At 40.6% G+C, this 19,943-nt stretch overlaps 1 protein-coding gene across 1 annotated transcript in view; it reads right to left on the minus strand.

Moving 5' to 3' along the window:
* Positions 1-16,896, minus strand: part of ADPRHL1 (ADP-ribosylhydrolase like 1) — a 28,488-nt gene extending 11,592 nt beyond the window's left edge. The window contains exons 1-2 of the mRNA XM_063304867.1: positions 16,481-16,896; positions 3,397-3,561 (exon numbers count right to left, since the gene is read on the minus strand). Coding sequence (XP_063160937.1) covers positions 3,397-3,561; positions 16,481-16,697 — 382 coding nt within the window. The 5' untranslated portion in view covers positions 16,698-16,896. The remainder of the gene's footprint in view (positions 1-3,396; positions 3,562-16,480) is intronic.
* Between the last annotated feature and the right edge of the window lie 3,047 nt (positions 16,897-19,943).

Below are 19,943 nucleotides of genomic sequence, written 5' to 3' on the forward strand. Positions count from 1 at the left end.
AAGCGTAGATTCAATGAGCTCATAATGTGATTCATTGTTTGTGGCTTAGTTTCTAGATGCATCATGCATGTATCCCCCAGCTACAATAGCTGGGTTAAATCACTGGGAGGTCTTCTGAACAATTCCAACCACCCCCACAACTCCTAAATAAATAAAGAAATCCAACAAAGGCCTTTTGAGGAAAAAGAATCCACCACATTTGGGTTTTTAAATTATTTTGCAAAACTAAATTAAAAAAAAGAATAATAATTGTAATGATGATAATAATGATAATGATAATAATAATAATAATACAGACTTAAAAACCCAAGATAAAATCAGGAATAAGTTTTTAAAGAAATGAATAGTAATTTGGAATACACACATACACATAACACATATGTAGTTTTAAAGAGAAATTGTGATTATTTATTTATTTATTTATGTATTGGGTTTGATAAGGCCCCCCAATTCTAAAAAGGCTCTGGACAGCTTACCATATGTCCAATACTTAAGTTAAAAACAAAATTAAAGCCACATAACTACCTAGACTAAAACAACACTCGCCAACATGCAAGGAAGACTCAACAGGGGCTCCACAGACACCCTAATCCCAGGCCTGATCTTTACACATGTGCGTGCATGCACACACACAACCTTTCTATTCAAAATGACATTCCAACAGATGAGGGTCATATGTTAGAACAATCACTATAAGACTGAATTTTTTCCCTTGTGGAGAAGATTTTCAACACTGTTCAGTGTTGTATTAATTTTTCACCACAAGCAATTTTTCCTCACTTCTTGATCCAACAAAGGTGCATTTCAGTTCATTAACATTTTCGTTTAACACTTCAGTTCTCCAGTGTTTAGTAATAACAAACGTTTGACCACTAATTGGGTATATTTACCCCACTATCTCTTTCTAACCCAGAAACTCTGCCTATATATATCTCCCCCAAGGGTTTGATTTCTGCGCCTCTTCCTCTGCCTTTTCAAGTCAACAATTATGCGTGATTGGTTTCCCAGCCTTGAATGTTCCTAGTGCCTGTTGCTTGTTTCTCTGAGAAACATCTTTCTCTGTCATAAGAATCAAAAACTCCACCTTCGTCAGCTTCAACCCCAGACACCTAATACCTTAAATCACTGCACCACACTAAATGATATTAGGAATATTGTATATTCAGTCTCATTGTTGAATGACGAATTGGGAATTTTCCAAGTTATATAAAGAGGAAAAATAGCATGTTCTCATGAGGAGTTGTTAGTTATTTTTTTCACTCATGGTTTATAGTAGTGGTATTACTGACACCTTCTCAAGTGTCTTCTCAGAATGATAGTGAGACGAGTATGAGGAAGACAGATTCCTTCACATCATAACAACTTGCTACCCTTCACTTGGCCGAGCCACAGAGTGGGTCAGATGGAGACACAGAAGATCAGTGGGAGACTTTACCCTTAGACTGGCCCAGTTTTATTTTATCTTTCCCTTCTGGAGATGGGGCAGGGGAGGCAGCTGTTTTGCCATCAGTGCTGTACTGCACAGGGACAAAAATAATTGCCATATCATGTTGCAGTGTTTATGCCATGACGCTGCCTTAGTAGATGATGCTCCAGTTGAGCGCTCTTATATCCCAATGATACCGTGTCATATTAACCCAGTGCTGGATCTGGAATCTGCATCATCTATTGGAGGCTATATCTTTGCCTGTGAAAAATGGGCCCGTACCAAGTTTACCAGCGTTCAGACTATAAAACAGGCTCTGCAGTTGGTGTATGTTGGAGTTAGGCTTGTGCAATATGCACTAGGAGGGAAATAAAGTGAAGTCACAGGAGAAATCAGAACTGGTGTGGAAGTTTTGTCTTCAGCCCTACACTCAGAGGGATCATGTGTATCCAGCTGTGTGGTCCCCGCAATCTTATTTCAATAAATGACGCTGATAAAATGTCCAGCAAATACAGAGCCTTAGATGAAACATGACAGATTGTATTGCTGAAAATAAATACAAAATTCCAGGACAAAAATCTGGATCAAAAAGCATCAGGCCAAGAACAAGGACTCTGGAAATAGATATTGAGGTATTTGTAAGCTGAGATAATTTACAAAAGCACACTGAGCTGAGCCCCTACCTGAGGAATTCCTGGCAGCTGACTGTGCTTCTCCAGGCACATATAGAATTGCTACTCAGCTGAACAACAGATCAATATTTTTCAACCTTGGCAACTTGAAGATGTGTGGACTTCCAGTCCCAGAATTCCCCAGCCAGCCATGCTGGCTGGGGAATTCTGGGAGTTGAAGTCCACACATCTTCAAGTTGCTGAGGTCGAGAAACACTGCAGTAGACAATTATTCTTTCCCACATGGTCAGAGGGGAGCATAGAGGTTTCCTCCTCCTTGTAGAAAGGGAAAAAATGTCACATATATCTTTACGTAGTCATCCTATGAAACATAAAAGATTCAGCCACTTATGTATACCAAACCAAACATGCTCTAAATCTGAGTGATACAACAAGAAGTAGATTATTTGACAATGGTATGGCCTTCTCTAACCTGATATCCTCCAGAAATATGGGAGTTATAGCGCAACATCTTTGGAAGGCACCATTTTGGGAAGTTCATTTTAATGGTTTTCTGGGCTACAGTATTATGAAGAACTGTGAAATCTGCAGTGATTTAACACTGGTTTATGCTGAGATAGCAGCCAAGTGGGAAAGTGTTTAGGAGTTAAAAATGCACACACAAAAGAAAAAGAAGCCTATTTATATTTACTTACAGTTGGTTCAATATTGTGCATGGAGGGGGGGGTGCATGCGCATAAGTTTACGTAACTGCATCCTAACAGTGTAAGGCTAAGCATGTCTACACAGATGTAAATATCAGTGTCTTCCATGCAATTTGCTACCATGTAATACATGGAAGTTCAGCCAAAATATCAAAGTATTTGAATATATTCAAAATGATTGTATAATGAGTTGCAGCTTACTTACTATATTGGCCTAGTCCCCACTCGACTTATGTTGACCTTGCGTATGATTCCTGGCCACTTAACTACTTAACTACTTCAGGCTACAGGGCAGGGAGTGCACATCCACAGCTTCAAACTCTATGCAGTCCCTGAAACCTTTAAGTCCAGTTCCCAGAATATTTCCAAAACCTCCTTCTTAACTGTGGTTTTTAATATGTCAGACAAAAGAAAAGCATTAAATAAATGGTGAGTGATTTCTTTTAATTTAAGTTGGCTTATAGTGAATTTGGATTCAACACAATAAGTGTACATTTTGTTTCTGTCCTAGAACTTTGGGATGCTGAAAGAATGTGGCCTTTGATCCAGCAATGGTTCTGCATCCTTTCTCTAAAAGGACAAGGGTGTATTATTGTTTTTGTTCAGGAAGTGGGAAAAAAAAATGCCAGCCTACCTTTCTCATTGAAGGGTGTATGCCAAGCAAGGAGATAATTATCTGGCTTCAGTTGGGAGCAGCCTTCAATAGTAGCAGGATCTGACCTTCTCTCAGGAAGTTTTTCAACAGCATCAATGTAACGTTTAACAAGTTCCCGATACAGGTCTTCTAAGCACCAGTAATCTATGCAGGCAAAAAATAAGATAAATTTGTATTCAGCAGGAAATGTCAAAAAGAAGGAAGAACATGAATGATGCCTGATGTGGCTGTTATTTCATTGTCACAGTTATTTAACATGGGTTCATTATATCATAACAGACTTGGGATATATGAATGGCAATGATAAATAGGGCAGCTGTGCATGGTAACCAACAAGTAAGTCTCATTACATTCAACCTGGCTTATTCCTATCTCTGCTGAGTGAGTTTATGACTGCAGTTTAATATAGGGATACCAGTTCTTGGCTGCAAACATTTGGATGAGCAGTAAATGGTAGCAAAGAGTAAGTATAAATCTATGAGAAATGTAGATTATAGTAGATCCTCTGCAGGTGTCTTGCAGTACACACAGTGACTCCAGGCGGCTTATAGAATTAAAAACCATAAAAACACAATAGACACCCCCCGGTGGCAGCAAACACAATCAAACCAGCCACTTGGAGTCCTCAGCCCATTGACAGAACCACATCTTCAGGGCCTTCCAGAAAAGGAGCAAGGAGAGGGCCAATCTTATATCTGGGGAAATGATGTTCCAAAGGGAGGGAGTCACTACAAAGAAGGCCCTTTTCCTTGGTCCCACTAGGTGTAACTCCCTAACTGAAGGCACCTGCAACATGCCCTGCCTCCCCGGTCCGGTGGGCCAGGTGGATGTAACTGGGGAAAGACAGTCCTGCAAATAACCAGGCCCCAAGCCATGTAGGGCTTTAAAGTGATAACCAGCACTTTGAATTGGACCCGGAACCAAATCGGCAACCAATGCAGCTCCTGCAAAAGAGGTGACACTTGCACAAGTCTAGGCTTGTGAAAAATTATGTGGGCCACTGCATTTTGAACCAACTGAAGCTTCTGGATACTTTTCAAGGGCAGCCCCATGTAGAGTGCATTACAGTAGTTCAAACAGGAGGTGAGTAGGGCATGGGTGACTGTGAGAATGGCCTGTTAGTCGAGGAATGGGCGTAGCTGGTGCACAACACGCAGTTGTACAAAGGCTCTCCTGGCCACAACTGCTACCTGCTCTTCGAGCAGGAGTCGTGAGTCCAGGAGAACCCCCAGGTTACGCAGAGGGTCTGCCTGGGGCAGTGTGACCCTATCCAAGACTAAAGATGGCAATTCTCCTGAAAACAAAGAGCCCCGAACCCACAGCCATTCCATCTTGCCAGGGTTCCACTTCAACCTGTTGGTCCCCATCCAGACCTCAACAGCATCCAGGCACCGGGAGAGGGCAGTCGTGGCATCGCTTAACTCACCATAGGCAGAGATATACAACTGAGTATCTTCAGCATACTGATGATATCTCACCCCATGGTGATGGATGATCTCACCCAGCAGCTTCATGTATATGTTGAACAGGAGCAGAGACATCACCGACCCCTGCAGCACCCCACAAAGCAGGGGCCAACGGCGGGACTTCTTGCCCCCAATCATCACAGACTGAAATGGCCCCAGAGGAAAGAGGTAAACTGGGACAACACAGTGTCCCCCAACTCCAACCCCCAAAGCCACTCCAGAAGGATATCATGGTCGATGGTATCGAAAGATGCTGAGTATCAAGTAGAGCCAGGATGGTCGTACACCCTCCATCCCGCTCCCGCCAGAGATCATCAAAAAGCGCAACCAATGCCATTTCTGTCCCACATCCAGGCCTGAATCCTGCCTGAAAGGGGTCCAGATAATCCGTTTCATCCAGGATCCTCTGGAGCTGCAGTGTGACCACCTTCTCAACAACCTTCCCCAAAAAGGGGAGGTTGGAGACAGGACAAAAACTGCCCATCAGGGTGGGATCCAGAGATGGCCTCTTAAGCCATCTTGCTGAACTACAGTTCTCAGTGGTCCCTACCAGCATGGTTGAGGCATGTAGTTCAATTCTTAACAGCCACAGATCCTCTATTTGTGATCTAGTAGGAGGGCAGAAAGATGGAAGTGGAGTTCTCTGTGTTATATGGAGTACGTGAATATGAGTTAAATACTGGAAATAAAAAGTAAGGTGGAAAGTTCTTTGTACAAGCAGGAGTTCTTTTTGCTTTACCAAGGAGTTAAGAACATTGCTTTATCTTCATCATATCTTTTTTATAAGAACCAAATAACAACCCTGCTTAAAGACCCATTTACTCTAGCATTCTGTAACATGATGTAGCCAAATAGATGTATTTAGGAAGCTCACAAAGAAAGGAACAGTGTCTCCTACTATTGCAGCCTAGTGTCACGATCACCGTTGCGATGCTTGTGACATTGCAACGGCTCGCATGACAATGCAGGGAAATGGGTACCGGGCGGATTAAGGCAACTAGCTAACAAAAGAGAGCAACGGGTGCTGGCAACAAAGTATCAACTCTAGCCGGAGGTGCGGAAGAGAGAGATACAACGTTGCAAAGAAGGTAATTGACAAGACCAGACCACGAGGCGCGCCCGAGCTGTCAAAGAGATTACGAACCCGATCGCCCGGCAATGAACCATCACCGGCCAGGGAAGCAATCAAGGAAATGCCCGGAGCACAGGAGGGGCTCCACGACCCCTCACCTACCGAAGACGGAACCGATGGAGCTCGGGGCGCACCCGAAGTAAGAAGGGGTGGAGCGCTGACCGGCGCGGGCTATTTAAATCCCGTTCCGGCGCGCTCCACTCACTCTCAGCTTTTCTTAAAGGGCACGCATACTGTTACTCAAATAAAACCAGAACCTAAGCCTACACTAAAGGTAAAGGTACAGGTTTCCCTCGACGTAAAGTCCAGTCGTGTCCGACTCTAGGGGGCGGTGCTCATCTCCGTTTCTAAGCCTTGGAGCCGGCGTTGTCATAGATACTTCCGGGTCATGTGGCCAGCATGACTCGGAACGCCGTTACCTTCCTGCCGAAGCGGTACCTATTGATCTACTCACATTTGCATGTTTTTGAACTGCTAGGTGAGCAGGAGCTGGGACGAGCAATGGGAGCTCACCCCGCCCCGTGGTTTCGAACCGCCGACCTTCCGATCGGCAGCTCAGCGGTTTAACCCGCAGCGCCACCGCGTCCCCTAAGCCTACACTAGTGTCTGTGTTTTTACTGGGTAGCAGGCAGAGCCTGACACCTAGTGGATGGCCATTCAAAGATTGTTGCCTGGGATTCAGATGTAGCATAGAACCATCAGAAGCCACTGATAGTGCAATCCTTTATGAATTTGTCTAACTCCCCTTTAAAACTTTCTAAATGGTAGTAAATGCTACTGTTAACTATGCATAACGTAAACAAACTTTTCAAACTTTTGTTGTTCCTGAATCTTCCTGCATTTAGTTTCAATAGATAAACCTGAACTCTAGCGCTATGAGAAAGAAAGAAAGAAAGAAAGAAAGAAAGAAAGAAAGAACTTGCATCTTCCATCTCATTCATGATTTATGTGCTTCTGTTATGTCTCCCCTTATCATCTATTGCTGTAAGTTAAAAAAAAGACAGCTTGCAATCACTGTCAGTAGTTCCTCCTTGTACAGAAATTGCTTTAGCCCTCTATTTATTTTAGTTGTCCTGATTTTGCTCTTTTCCAGGACTAGAGAATTTCTGAGACTTAACTTTTGAAATCTGATTATCAGTATCAGTAAATTCATAGGAAGGAATACTGTGTATTCCAGTAGGTTTCTGGAAGGACATTCATTAGTAGCAATTCTATTTCCAGTTCTCTTTCTAATAGTTCCTAGAACTGAATTTGCCCTTTTCAAAAACACAACTGGATAATGTGCTAACGTTTTAATTGAACTATCCACCATGCCTGCAAGATTACTTTCCTGGGCACTTGCACTGCCTTTCCCATCCATAGACAGTACCAGAGAGGTGTGGTTAATAAAAAGAATTCAAACTGTAAGCGACTTCATTTTTAAAAATAATTTTATTAAAAATTATAATTGCAATAGTAAAAACTAATATAGTAAAAAGTGGAAAGGAAAGGAAAGGAAAGGAAAGGACTTCCAACCTTCATTACAACAAGTATAAACAGTTTTATTAACTTTCACCTCCTCTTAATTTACAACCAATGTTCTCTTCATCCCATGTCCCATCTCTTATTTGAACAAATCCATAAAGCATCATTTCAGTCCTGATGTCAGCAAAATCCATTAAGAAGTGCCAGAAATAACAACATATCTGTTTTCACTTTGATCAAATAAACCAACATTATATTCCTTCCTTTACTTCTAACAATCTTAATTTTTAGTCCATTCAAGCAAGGTCATAGAACTTGATTTCTTTTCTTTTTTGCCCCTTCTCAGAAGATTCATCAAAGCTTTAACAACCCTCTTTGTAAATCCAACTTAAAAGAATTATCCAGGTCACTCTCTTGGTTTATTATTTGTAATTCCATTTTTATTTTTAAAGCATCAACCAATTTCTTTTGTATGTCCAATGAGACATCTTTTTCCATGTCATTCTTGTAGACGTCATTTGTAGATCCACTTTCAGTGTCAACTCTGTCTCTGTCTTGTCAGATAAAACTTGTTCTTCTTCTGCCATTTCTTCCATAACATCTTTGGGACACAGTCTATCCATAGAAGCAAACATTGCTATTGGCATTGTTGATATTAACTTCTAATTCTATTTTTCAAAAAGGTCCTTCAGTATTTCCAATGTTACAATATTTTACATCATTCAGTAGCTGTTAATCAGGTTAATGTATTCTTTAATTAAAATCTTAAGTTTAGTGTCCAATTTATAAAATTGTTTATCTCTATTATGTCTTAGAAAAAAATTCAAAACAAATCCACTTTCCCGTGGGAAGTATCGTTTATAATTAATTCCAAAATCTTATTTCAAATTTATCTGGACCCTTAATCTGTGTATAATTTTCTACAATCAAAATCCTAATTAGCTTTTTGTTGTTTATTTCGAAACATTTTAAGTTCTTAAGCTTGTAGTTAAAAATTTCTGTCATTAAGGATTGAAGGCAGACTCACCCCGTGTTTTCAGACTTGTTGATCCAAAGGTCTCTAATAGCTGAAAAGTAGTTAACAAGCAATTTCCGAATGTGATTAGAAAAGAAGTGTGTGAACTTAGTGTCCTTTTAAAGGTGCTGACTGCAGTTTGAGAAAGATGGCTGTTCCCTCATCTCCCAGTGCTCAAAACCCACCAGAGACTGCTGTCTTGCAATCTCCTCATGAGGAGCAATTGTCTGGAGCACTTGTGGGTGATCTCCTCATCTCTCTTTGTCCGGAGAGGTTTAAAGAGCCGGTCTACTCACCAGCTCTTCATTCTTTGCTGCTGCTGTTGGCTCCGCTTTTTGCAGAGCCATCTTCAGTCCACCATTCCTTCCCCCAGAAGCCCCCCAACTTTAAGTAACTTCATATACATATCATAACCAAATCATAAACTAGAAAGTAAAATTTGGTTTCAATCTCAAACATTGCAGTGTTGCTGAAATGTACTGTAATTTCTTCTTCCAAAATCAAATGTATTTTGTTGTTTCCTAGTGTTAATTTTTTTATACAGGCAGCCTTATAAATAAATAAATATGTCTTGAGATACATTTTGCCTCTTCATTCCCCACTCTGTTTTTTTTTCCAGAACTCTCAGTAGCTCCTGGAGAAAACCCCTTTCTGTATTTAAACACACACATACATTGTGTCCCTCTAGTCAAGACTGCCTTTCCTCACCTATATAGGTGCACCTCTCTTGAGTTTAATAGAAACAATATGTGGTTTTATCACTCACTCAAATTTTGGTAAATATGGGCTGACAAGGCCCAAAATGAAAGATTTCATCTTGAAACAATAGTTGCTTTGAAATGTATAAAAAAAGCCATTCACAACTAAACTTTGAAGCAATTGTGCTATGCAAGTTGGCTTTTCAGATAATAGGACATTACAGGAAATAGGGAATTACACCTATATCTCTATTTTGATTTGTGATAAACCAAATTGTCTGCACCCACAATCCAGCAAGGTAGGGCAGGCTGCCAGACCCTCATGGTCATGTATTTAGGAGGTTGACACACTCTTGGGTGATCTATATCTGCTAATAAACTGCAGACTGATCACATGTGAATCATGGTCTTAAACAGTGTTTCTCAACTTTGGTAACTTTAAGATGTGTGGACTTCAACTCCCAAAATTCCCCAGCCAGCATCCTGGCTGGAGAATTCTGGGAGCTGAACTCCATATATCTTTAAGTTACCAAGGTTGAGAAACACTGCAATAGAGTATCTGTTATGACTGCAGATTTCCAGACATAAGAGAATTGGTAGACCTTCTCATCTTCCCCAGATATGATTGGATGATAGCTCTCGACATCTCTAACTATTGATTATACTCTCTGGAGATAATGGGAATAACTATAACAACATTTAGGAACCTAAAGATGGAAAAGTCTGTTTTTCCATATTTTGGCAACCTATGGATAGAGTAGAATATATATTAGCCTCTTACTGTATTCATAGGTTGATCAACAGCAGCCTCCTCATGCTGGACAACCTGAAGCTTTGGGTAGACTTCAGTTCCTAGAATCCTCAGCAGTGTGCATTACTTCCTGGGAATTGTTTATGTTGGGCTGTTCATTCTTTGTGTTGAAGCTCATTCATCTGGAGAGTATCCAGGTTGCAGAAGGCTGATCAAGAGTAATGTGGCACAGACAAAAGATTGGCATCTGATCAAACTATCACAATAGCACTTGCGAAGGATTTTATTTATGTATTTATTTTATTTAAAGGGTTTGTATAGCCACCCATCTTATGTAACATAACCTTGGGCGGCTCACAACAGTAATAAAAGAATAAAAACAAAAGAAAAACATAAAACCCAACAGAAACCGAACATACCCGATACCCCAAACATAGCACACACCACATATGTATAACAACTGTAGAGCTTCCCTGGACTCCAACCTCGCATCACCCCAAGGCTTGTGGGAAAAGCCAGGTCTTTACAGCTTCTCGGAAGGCCATGAGGGTAGGGCCTGCCGGATCTCAGGGGGAAGGGTGATCTAAAGGGCAGGGGTGAAAAGGAAAGGAATAAATTAAAATATTTTTTCAAAATGTTCAGGAGAAAAAAAATGGTCCTGGAGGAAAAGATTTAAAAAGGAAATGAGATAATTGACAGATGGTGCCTACTTTGGCATCTGAAGAAGTGTAGAAGTAGGGACCTAAGTCTGAGCCCTACAGTGTTGTGAATGTTGCTCAGAAGTGATGTGTATGATGCACATGGCCTATAATAAAGAATTATAGGACCTGTACGGAGAACAAACTATACTAATGTATTCCCAATTCATCTGAGAAATCGTTAACTGAGTACTTTGCTCTAATAGGATTCCCCCTGACCTTAACATATTTTAGCTAAGTTACAGCTCTGTTTTTCTTACATCCCTGTTTTTATCTTCTACGGTATTCCTAAATGAACCCTCTCATTGCTTAGGATTGCTTGTTTTTCATTACCTTATTCAAAATATTAGTTTGCTAGAGAACTATGTTATTGCTTGTTACTAAAGTACTGCAAGTAGAAAAAGAGATCAATAACATTTATTATGATCCACAATCAGACAGAAAAATTAAAATCAAAATGGAAAGAAAACTATACAATTAATCAGTAGCTGAATATTTGATTTAAAAAATACATCTTTAATACCTCTAATGCATTGTGAGTAACCCCTGCCACATATATACATTGCCAGTTGGCAAAATTTAGCAAATCAAATCTTTATTACGGTCATAGACCAGCATAAGGAGGGTGGGGCACAGTCAATTAAAAAGCATAGAAAATACATCAGAGTCTAAAGGGGAAAAAAAACTAGAAGATATTAAAACAAAGAGTATATATAAAAGTCTATAAGAAGCTAAGAGAAGGGGTAGGAGCATTAAATGGGTGTAGGGAAGCATAAAAGGTTAGTACGTGGAAGACTATATCTATCAAATTACGGAGCACTCTAATATGGCAAACTAAAAATTTAGCACAGCTTTGTGTGGCGCAGAGTGGTAGGTGGCAGTATTGCAACCGAAACTCTCCCCACAACCCAAGTTCAATCCCAGCGGAAGCTGAATTCTCGGGTAGCTGTCTCAGGTCAACTCAGCCTTCCATCCTTCCGAGGTTGGAGTACCCAGCTTGCTGGGGAAGGTGATGACTGGGGAAGGCAATGGCAAACCACCCTGCTATAGTCTGCCAAGAAAACATTGCAAAAGCGTTGTCGTCCCAACGTGTCAGACATGACTCGGTGCTTGCACAGGGGACTTTTCACCTTTCACCAAAAATTTAGCAATGTTTTCAATAACACGTTCTACACATTCATTCATCTGCTGGGAGACACATAGTATGCAGTTTCCTCTGTCTTTGCACCTGACATTTCTATAAAGGAAACTATATAACTTGGATGAAATATGCTGCAGAATGGATGCTGAAGTTATCCATGATCCATCTATTCTACTTCTCCAAGCACACATGAGTTAACAGGGGTAGTCTTCCCAATTTCTTCTGCATAGAGCCAAGAGTAAAACATTGAACAATCCTAAGCAAAATCTTGTTTTCAGCTTACACGTGTAAGATGCCATAAACAGCTTGCTAGGACAGTCATATACTTCTCCTATCCATAGTCTTCTTAAAGAGTGGAGTCACACTACTTGTCCTTTGATTGATCCACATTTTTCAGTAAGCACCTGGAAGAGAGGCTGTTTAGACAAGCCAGCTCTTCCTATTTACTCTTGCGAGCTGTGAGATTACAAACTTCCAGCTCTAACCCTAATCAGGTAATTATTTCCCTCTTTTGTTGTAGCAGGTACCCAAAACCTGATAGACACTTAATACTCATTAATATGTAACCTTCTTTTGCTGATGCCTAAACTAAACAACTCTGGGGTTGGAGGGGGAAAGAGAGGTTGCAGGGCTATAAAACTTGCCCAACGAAAGTAGCCCCTTGGGAGTTGAATTCCAGAGACGTCCCTGACCCTTGGGCTCATCCTGGCAATTAGGGAAGGACTCTTGGTGCTGTTAAGTAATTACTGGGGACAATTTAAATAAACATGATGCTGTGTGTTTCGGTCCTGGCACCTCCTTTAATGTCCTCCTGCTTTGGTATCCATCCTGAAAATTTTAAATTAGCCAGCAGCACAAGAATTTCAGAAAATACTAGTATCCTTCTAAATACCAATATCTCACATCTTTAATGGCTCATCCAGCCCCATCTTTTAAATGCAATATTTAAGAATTATGATGAAAAGCCAATGGTTCAAGTTGGATTGGATGCAGTGGCTTCTTGACATTTCCAAGCACAACTGTTAAGCAGACATTCCTGTCTAAATACACAAATGCAGAAAAGAGTGAGAATGCCAAATGGCTTTTATCAGACTCCACCGTATTTGCACTTACCTTAGTGTATATACTCACAGATAAGCTGAGAATTTTAGCTGCCAAAATACATCCAAAAATTGGGTTTGGCTTATCCGTGGATGGGCTTGTCTGCAAGTATATATGGTAGGTTTTTCCCTCAGCTTTTTAAAAGTTCCCATATATCCCGAATATACTCAGAGATCAACCCATCTCTGAAGAAGCAGATCCTTGAATTTTCAACCAAAATACATGAAAAATGTGCCACCCATGGATAAGCCATTGTAAACATTAAAGCATACAAAAATTTCAAGGGTCAGCTTATCTATGGATGACACATTTACCATAGTAGTTTGGTTAAAAATTTGAGGGTTGACTTATCTGTGGATGGGCTTATACGCAAATATATATGGTATATGCAACATAAACATTAAGGAATCTAACATAAAATTGTTAAAGTAGCCAGTAGAAAAAAGTACATAAAATTAAAATAAATAATAATTATGAACTGAACTGACTCCCTATAGACCTTAGATTGCAATTGGAGGGCCTGATTGTCACCTATAAAGCTTTTCATGGCACAGGGTAGCTTATTCATGGGCTCACCTATCTTCAGTTAGCTCATTTACTCTCATGAGATCCAAGAGGGGAGCAGGCTTCAGGTCCCTTCTATGAAACAGTATCATCTGACAGGACCTTCTTTGTTACAGGGCCTGCTCTGTGGAACAGCATTCCCCCTGAGGTTTGGATGGCTCCAACCTGCTGACCTTCCATAAGTTCATGAAAACTTGGTTTATCCACTGGGCATTGGGCCAGAGCATGGAAATGAGCCCATCCAGAATTGAAAGGACTTGGATGGAATAGCTGTGGTTGACCTCATATATTTTGTTTTAGATGTTTGTTGCATTTGGTTTCTGGTTCTTTTATTATGCTTCTAACCATTTATAAGCCGGTCAGAGTCACTTTTGTGAGTTGGGCAGCTGTACAAATCAAATAAAGAGATACATCCATACTTAGGGCTCTTCTGCACAATTTGCCAACTGCAGAGGGGAGATGCACTATTTGGAGGACATAAACCATCAAGGTACCTTCAACTCATTCCTGACCCACCATCAGGGAGCCAGTATATGTTCATGCAGTGTTTTTCAACCTTGGCAGCTTTAAGACATGTGGACTTCAACTCCAAGTATTTCCCAGCCAAGCAAGTTGCCAAGGTTGAGAAACACTGCATACATGTGTAACTGTTCCAATTTGCTGCCAGATGTGGCAGCAGATCCTGGGGTTGCCAGAACTTGGCTAGATGGCAAGATAATTGGGGTGGAAGTGTAGCTCTCCAGGTAAAGATCCACCACCTCCAGGATGCTACTGTGCTTGCTGTGCTCACCCAGCTCTGGCACAGCAGCATCTGATCAGTGGGGCTGGATGGCTGCCGTTTTTGACATGCGTCCAGCAGTCTGGAAGGACGGGCTTACTGCATGGGTGGGGCAGTTGAAGAGCTGCTAATTCCCACTTGGAGTTTAAGTGGCTGCAGCCATCACTTCATGTGATAACATGGAGATGGGAAGGAGAGACAGATCTTCTTGGTACATGGAAAACTGTCCCCAAAAAATTGGCATTCTCCCTTCTCTCCCTTTTGAGTCCCTTCCCATGGATGGCAGAAGAAGCTGGAAGGAGACCAGTGACAATGAAGGGCTCCTTTGGTGCCAGTTCTCCAGCCACTGGGTGAGACACCAAAAGAGCCTTTTCCACCCTGCTTCTCTCCTCCCCTTGGTTCTCACCTGGACATCACCATATTTCATCTTTTTGCTGAGACAGAATCAGGGTTGGAAGTGCTGTCAGCATGTTTTTCTACTGGCATATACCCTGTGCTGGCCTCTGCCCTCGAGAATAGTATTTCAACACTGTTATGCAAAAAAAACTCTTGGACAACAGTTTAGTTGGTCATGAATGGCAGCATGACTGACCCACGGAAGAACAAGTAAATGTAGGTCTTTTCTTTCTGTCTGAGAACTGTTGTAATATTTGGCCAGTGGTAATCATGTATTCATTTAGTGCCCTAGATAAGAGACCCTTACCCTTTTATAAAATAGGAATTATATTGGTATAATATACATAGCTGCTGTAAATATGTCATTGTTTGCTTCTGGACTAAGTAAATAGCCATTCTAATAAAGTTAAGTGGCCAGATGGTACTTTCATTCTTATACTTTATTAAGGCCTCAAAAACAGAACTATTCAGAAGGCCATTTGAGGGTGGACATCTGTTTATTGGTTGCCTATTTAATTACATATTAATTATATGTCACTTAGTTTGAGGTAATTGTTTGCCATAGAATTTAGGTGGTTTCACGGCTTTGGCTTTTGTATTATTGTTAAGTTTGTTTGTGAGAACATACAGCATATTTCTCTATTTAGAATACAAACAAACACACAAAAGCACTGAATAGTTGCTGCCTGTAAATACAGATGATGAAATCAAGGTCAAGGTGTATTCTGACAGGTGATATCATCTTACATATTGAGAGATATATGACCTTGCTAATCTGGAACTACTGTATCTAAAAATGGTTGCAGAGCAGGCTAATAAAGCTTGCAGATAACCTTTATGCTGAGAGGTCAAGAAGCAAGACATGTGATGTGTGTTTAATCGCTGACTATATTCAGAAGTATGCTAGTCATCCTTTGCCTTGATAGGTTGACATCTTGCCATTATCTTTAGGGTGTTAGCTGTAGCTCATTTCATTGGCTAACCAGCAGCTAGATAAGAAATACTCAAGTTTCTCTTCAACAGATCAGTGGCAGCTAAATTTAGAGCATCTCAGCAGCAGTCAGATAAGAAAGAGATTTAAGTGAATTTCATTGACTTTGACATATCTGATTCTACAATACACACAAAAAATAAGAAAGAAATACAGTTTAGGAAATGCATTTGTCTTTAACAAAGATACCTATAATATATCTGTCCCCCTGAGCATGCATCATTAAACTAGGTATAAAATACAATTGCATTAAAAAGAACATTGTAACATCTTATAGCTATTGTTGATGTAGAAGGAGACTGATTTTTACTACACCAAATTGCTGCTTGTGTAGAAGGCACATGAGATAAATTACTTTCTTAATTTTTCTTTCCACATTTGTGGAAATTCACTCAATGCAGGGTATTATGCAATCTTAATTTATTCCTTTAACCAATTTTATACAACCAAAATGAGCTAATGTGCAACCTTACTAACCAGAATTCAATTCGATGCAAAACAGAGCTAGTTTTGAGTTTTAAATGTAATTCACATAATTTATTCCTAGTATTACTCATAAAATTCTTTTTAGACGCACAAGTATGATATTCCCAGTATTGCAGATAAACAGATGATACATAGTGCCCCCTTTAAGGTGACTTCATGAGTTCCTGGCTGAGGTGGTGCTTGAGTCAAGGACTTCCTTCCTTATTTACGCTCTTTCTTGCCATGCTTAAGTTTAAGGCAAATGCGTGGTCTATTAAACATCAGTCACTAAAGGTAGCATCAGCTCACTGCTCAGCTACTAGAACGTTACCATTACAGCTGTTCTGTTCTCTTCCTACCCTACCAGCCTGCATCCAGATGATAGTGAATTTTTTTCTCCTACCTGTGATGAGAGCTTCAGCTGTCGCCATGTGCATCAGAGTATTGTCGCTTACTGGCCATTTGTCAGAGGACAAGACCAGGTTTCCGAGCCCTCCAATTTCCTTCAGTTCCTCTTGGATCTTTGCACCTAAAGCATTGTTTTCCCGAGTAAAATTTCGATAGCCCAAAGCATCCCCTACTCCTGCTAGTATCAAAGCAGCCTTAAATTTCTCCATCATTAAATGACTTGAATGCTTTTTCAGTTCTCTTTGGTCTCAAACAGGCACTTGATGTTTCTTTGTTCCTTTGCCTTCCAGCTTAGATTAAGCAACACTTTATATTGGAGCCATTGTGTCATTGCAAAGAACTGTCCGTATAAGGGAAGCCTTGCCTTTCCTGGCTTGCAGATGCCACTGCTTCTCTGATATCCAGTGGACACCATAAAACTGTAAGTCCAAATATTTTCTAACTTATTTTTAAGCTACAAGCTCAGAAAGCGTGCAGAGCACAAATACGTATAGTTGTAAAACTCAAAAGCCCTCCTTTCATCTAGGACAAAGCAAGCCAAGAAATATTTGGATTCTTCAGTTTATGTAACTCTATACCTTGAAAAACACATGCTGAATTAGGAGACTTATTTTTATAGCTGTTCAAATGGGTATGTTTCTCCAATTTTGAAATCATTGCTTTATTCTGTTTCCTTAAAGAACAAGGAACACAGAAACACACTGATTTTATGGACATTACAGCCAGAAGATTAAAAAATTATTGAGAAGGTAATTCAAATAGTGAAACAAATCTCTTCTGCAATCCCTACATTTAACTGAAGCAGCCAGATTTGTCTCCCTTGCAACACCTTCAAATGTTGCCTTGTTGCAAACCTATACTGTGACGTACAGTACATAAGCAGCTGGGACCGATTTTCCTGCTCAGCATTTGTGCGTTAGAATCAGTTTGTGCACATATGTAGATGAATCATTCTGAGCCTTTCAGAGGAGATCTCACTGACCTTTCTGATTCCCATCTTGTCTTTATTCCTTGTGAAAACTTGACAGGATGTTTGTGTGAATGATTAAAATAGCTAGGCAAGTTTTATATTATTTCACGATGGAAAGATAGTGCTTGTGATTACTGATTTAAAATTTATCGATTTAAATGTAAATTGTAAATTGACAGAGTTTTGCAGGCCTGTGAGGACATTTATAAAGCAAGTTACAAAATAACAAAAATTATCATGTAGTAGTAAAGAAGGTATTATTAATAGTTTTAGTGTTATTATGACAATGCAAACATTATTTTAGAAATAAAGTTTATTATTAATAATGTCTGGAAAAATGCAGCTTAAAAATATGAGTTTACTATTATTTCAGCCTTCAGCAAAGGATCGTTACCTTGTCGCGGTGCTGGAGCTTGAGCACCTCAATGATGCCATGAGCTAAACCGTGAAGGGCCACCCAAGACGGGAAGGTCATGACAGAGAGGTCAGACTAAATGCGATCCCTGGGGAAGGTAATGGCAACCCACCCCAGTATTCTTGCCGTGAAAACTAAATGGATCAGTACAACCAGAGATATGTCGGTATACCATCGGAAGGTGAGACCCCCAGGTCGGAAGATGGTCAAAATGCTACTGGGGAGGAACAGAGGATGAGCTCAACTAGCCCCAGACGTGATGACGCAGCTAGCTCAAAGCCGAAAGGACGGCTAGCGGCCGACGGTGCTGGTGGTGAACGGCGAATCCGATGTTCTAAGGATCAACACACCATCGGAACCTGGAATGTAAGATCTATGAGCCAGGGCAAATTGGATGTGGTTATTGGTGAGATGTCAAGATTAAAGATAGACATTCTGGGCGTCAGTGAACTGAAATGGACTGGAATGGGCCACTTCACATCAAATGACCACCAGATCTACTACTGTGGACAAGAGGACCACAGAAGAAATGGAGTAGCCTTCATAATTAATAGTAAAGTGGCTAAAGCAGTGCTTGGATACAACCCAAAAAACGACAGAATGATCTCAATTCGAATTCAGGGCAAGCCATCTAACATCACAGTGATCCAAATATACGCCCCAACCACAAATGCTGAAGAAGCTGAAGTAGAGCAGTTCTATGAGGATCTGCAGCACCTACTGGACAACACGCCTAAAAGAGATGTTATTTTCATCACAGGAGACTGGAATGCTAAGGTGGGCAGTCAAATGACACCTCGAATTACAGGTAAGTATGGCCTGGGAGAACAAAACGAAGCAGGACATAGGCTGATAGAATTTTGCCAAGACAATTCAGTCTGCATAACAAACACTCTCTTCCAACAACCTAAGAGACAGCTTTATACATGGACTTCACCAGATGGACAACACCGAAATCAGATTGACTACATCCTTTGCAGCCAAAGGTGGCGGACATCTGTACAGTCGGTAAAAACAAGGCCTGGAGCTGACTGTAGTTCAGATCACGAACTTCTTCTTGCACAATTTAGGATCAGACTAAAGAGATTAGGGAAGACCCACAGATCAGCTAGATATGAGCTCACTAATATTCCTAAGGAATATGCCGTGGAGGTGAAGAATCGATTTAAGGGACTGGACTTAGTAGATAGGGTCCCGGAAGAACTCTGGACAGAAGTTGGCAGCATTGTTCAGGAGGCGGCGACAAAATACATCCCAAAGAAAGAGAAAACCAAGAAGGCAAAATGGCTGTCTGCTGAGACACTAGAAGTAGCCCAAGAAAGAAGGAAAGCAAAAGGCAACTGTGATAGGGGGAGATATGCCCAATTAAATGCAAAATTCCAGAGGTTAGCCAGAAGAGATAAGGAATTATTTTTAAACAAGCAATGTGTGGAAGTGGAAGAAGACAATAGAATAGGAAGGACAAGAGACCTCTTCCAGAAAATTAGAAACATTGGAGGTAAATTCCAGGCCAAAATGGGTATGATCAAAAACAAAGATGGCAAGGACCTAACAGAAGAAGAAGAGATCAAGAAAAGGTGGCAAGAATATACAGAAGACCTGTATAGGAAGGATAACAATATCGGGGATAGCTTTGACGATGTGGTCAGTGAGCTAGAGCCAGACATCCTGAAGAGTGAGGTTGAGTGGGCCTTAAGAAGCATTGCTAATAACAAGGCAACAGGAGACGACGGCATCCCAGCTGAACTGTTCAAAATCTTGCAAGATGATGCTGTCAAGGTAATGCATGCTATATGCCAGCAAATTTGGAAAACACAAGAATGGCCATCAGACTGGAAAAAATCAACTTATATCCCCATACCAAAAAAGGGGAACACTAAAGAATGTTCAAACTATCGAATAGTGGCACTCATTTCACATGCCAGTAAGGTAATGCTCAAGATCCTGCAAGGTAGACTTCAGCAGTTCATGGAGCGAGAATTGCCAGATGTACAAGCTGGGTTTAGAAAAGGCAGAGGAACTAGAGACCAAATTGCCAATATCCGCTGGATAATGGAAAAAGCCAGGGAGTTT

Source organism: Candoia aspera, chromosome 5 (genome assembly GCF_035149785.1).
Source record: "Candoia aspera isolate rCanAsp1 chromosome 5, rCanAsp1.hap2, whole genome shotgun sequence".
Classification (NCBI taxonomy): Eukaryota; Metazoa; Chordata; class Lepidosauria; order Squamata; family Boidae; genus Candoia; species Candoia aspera.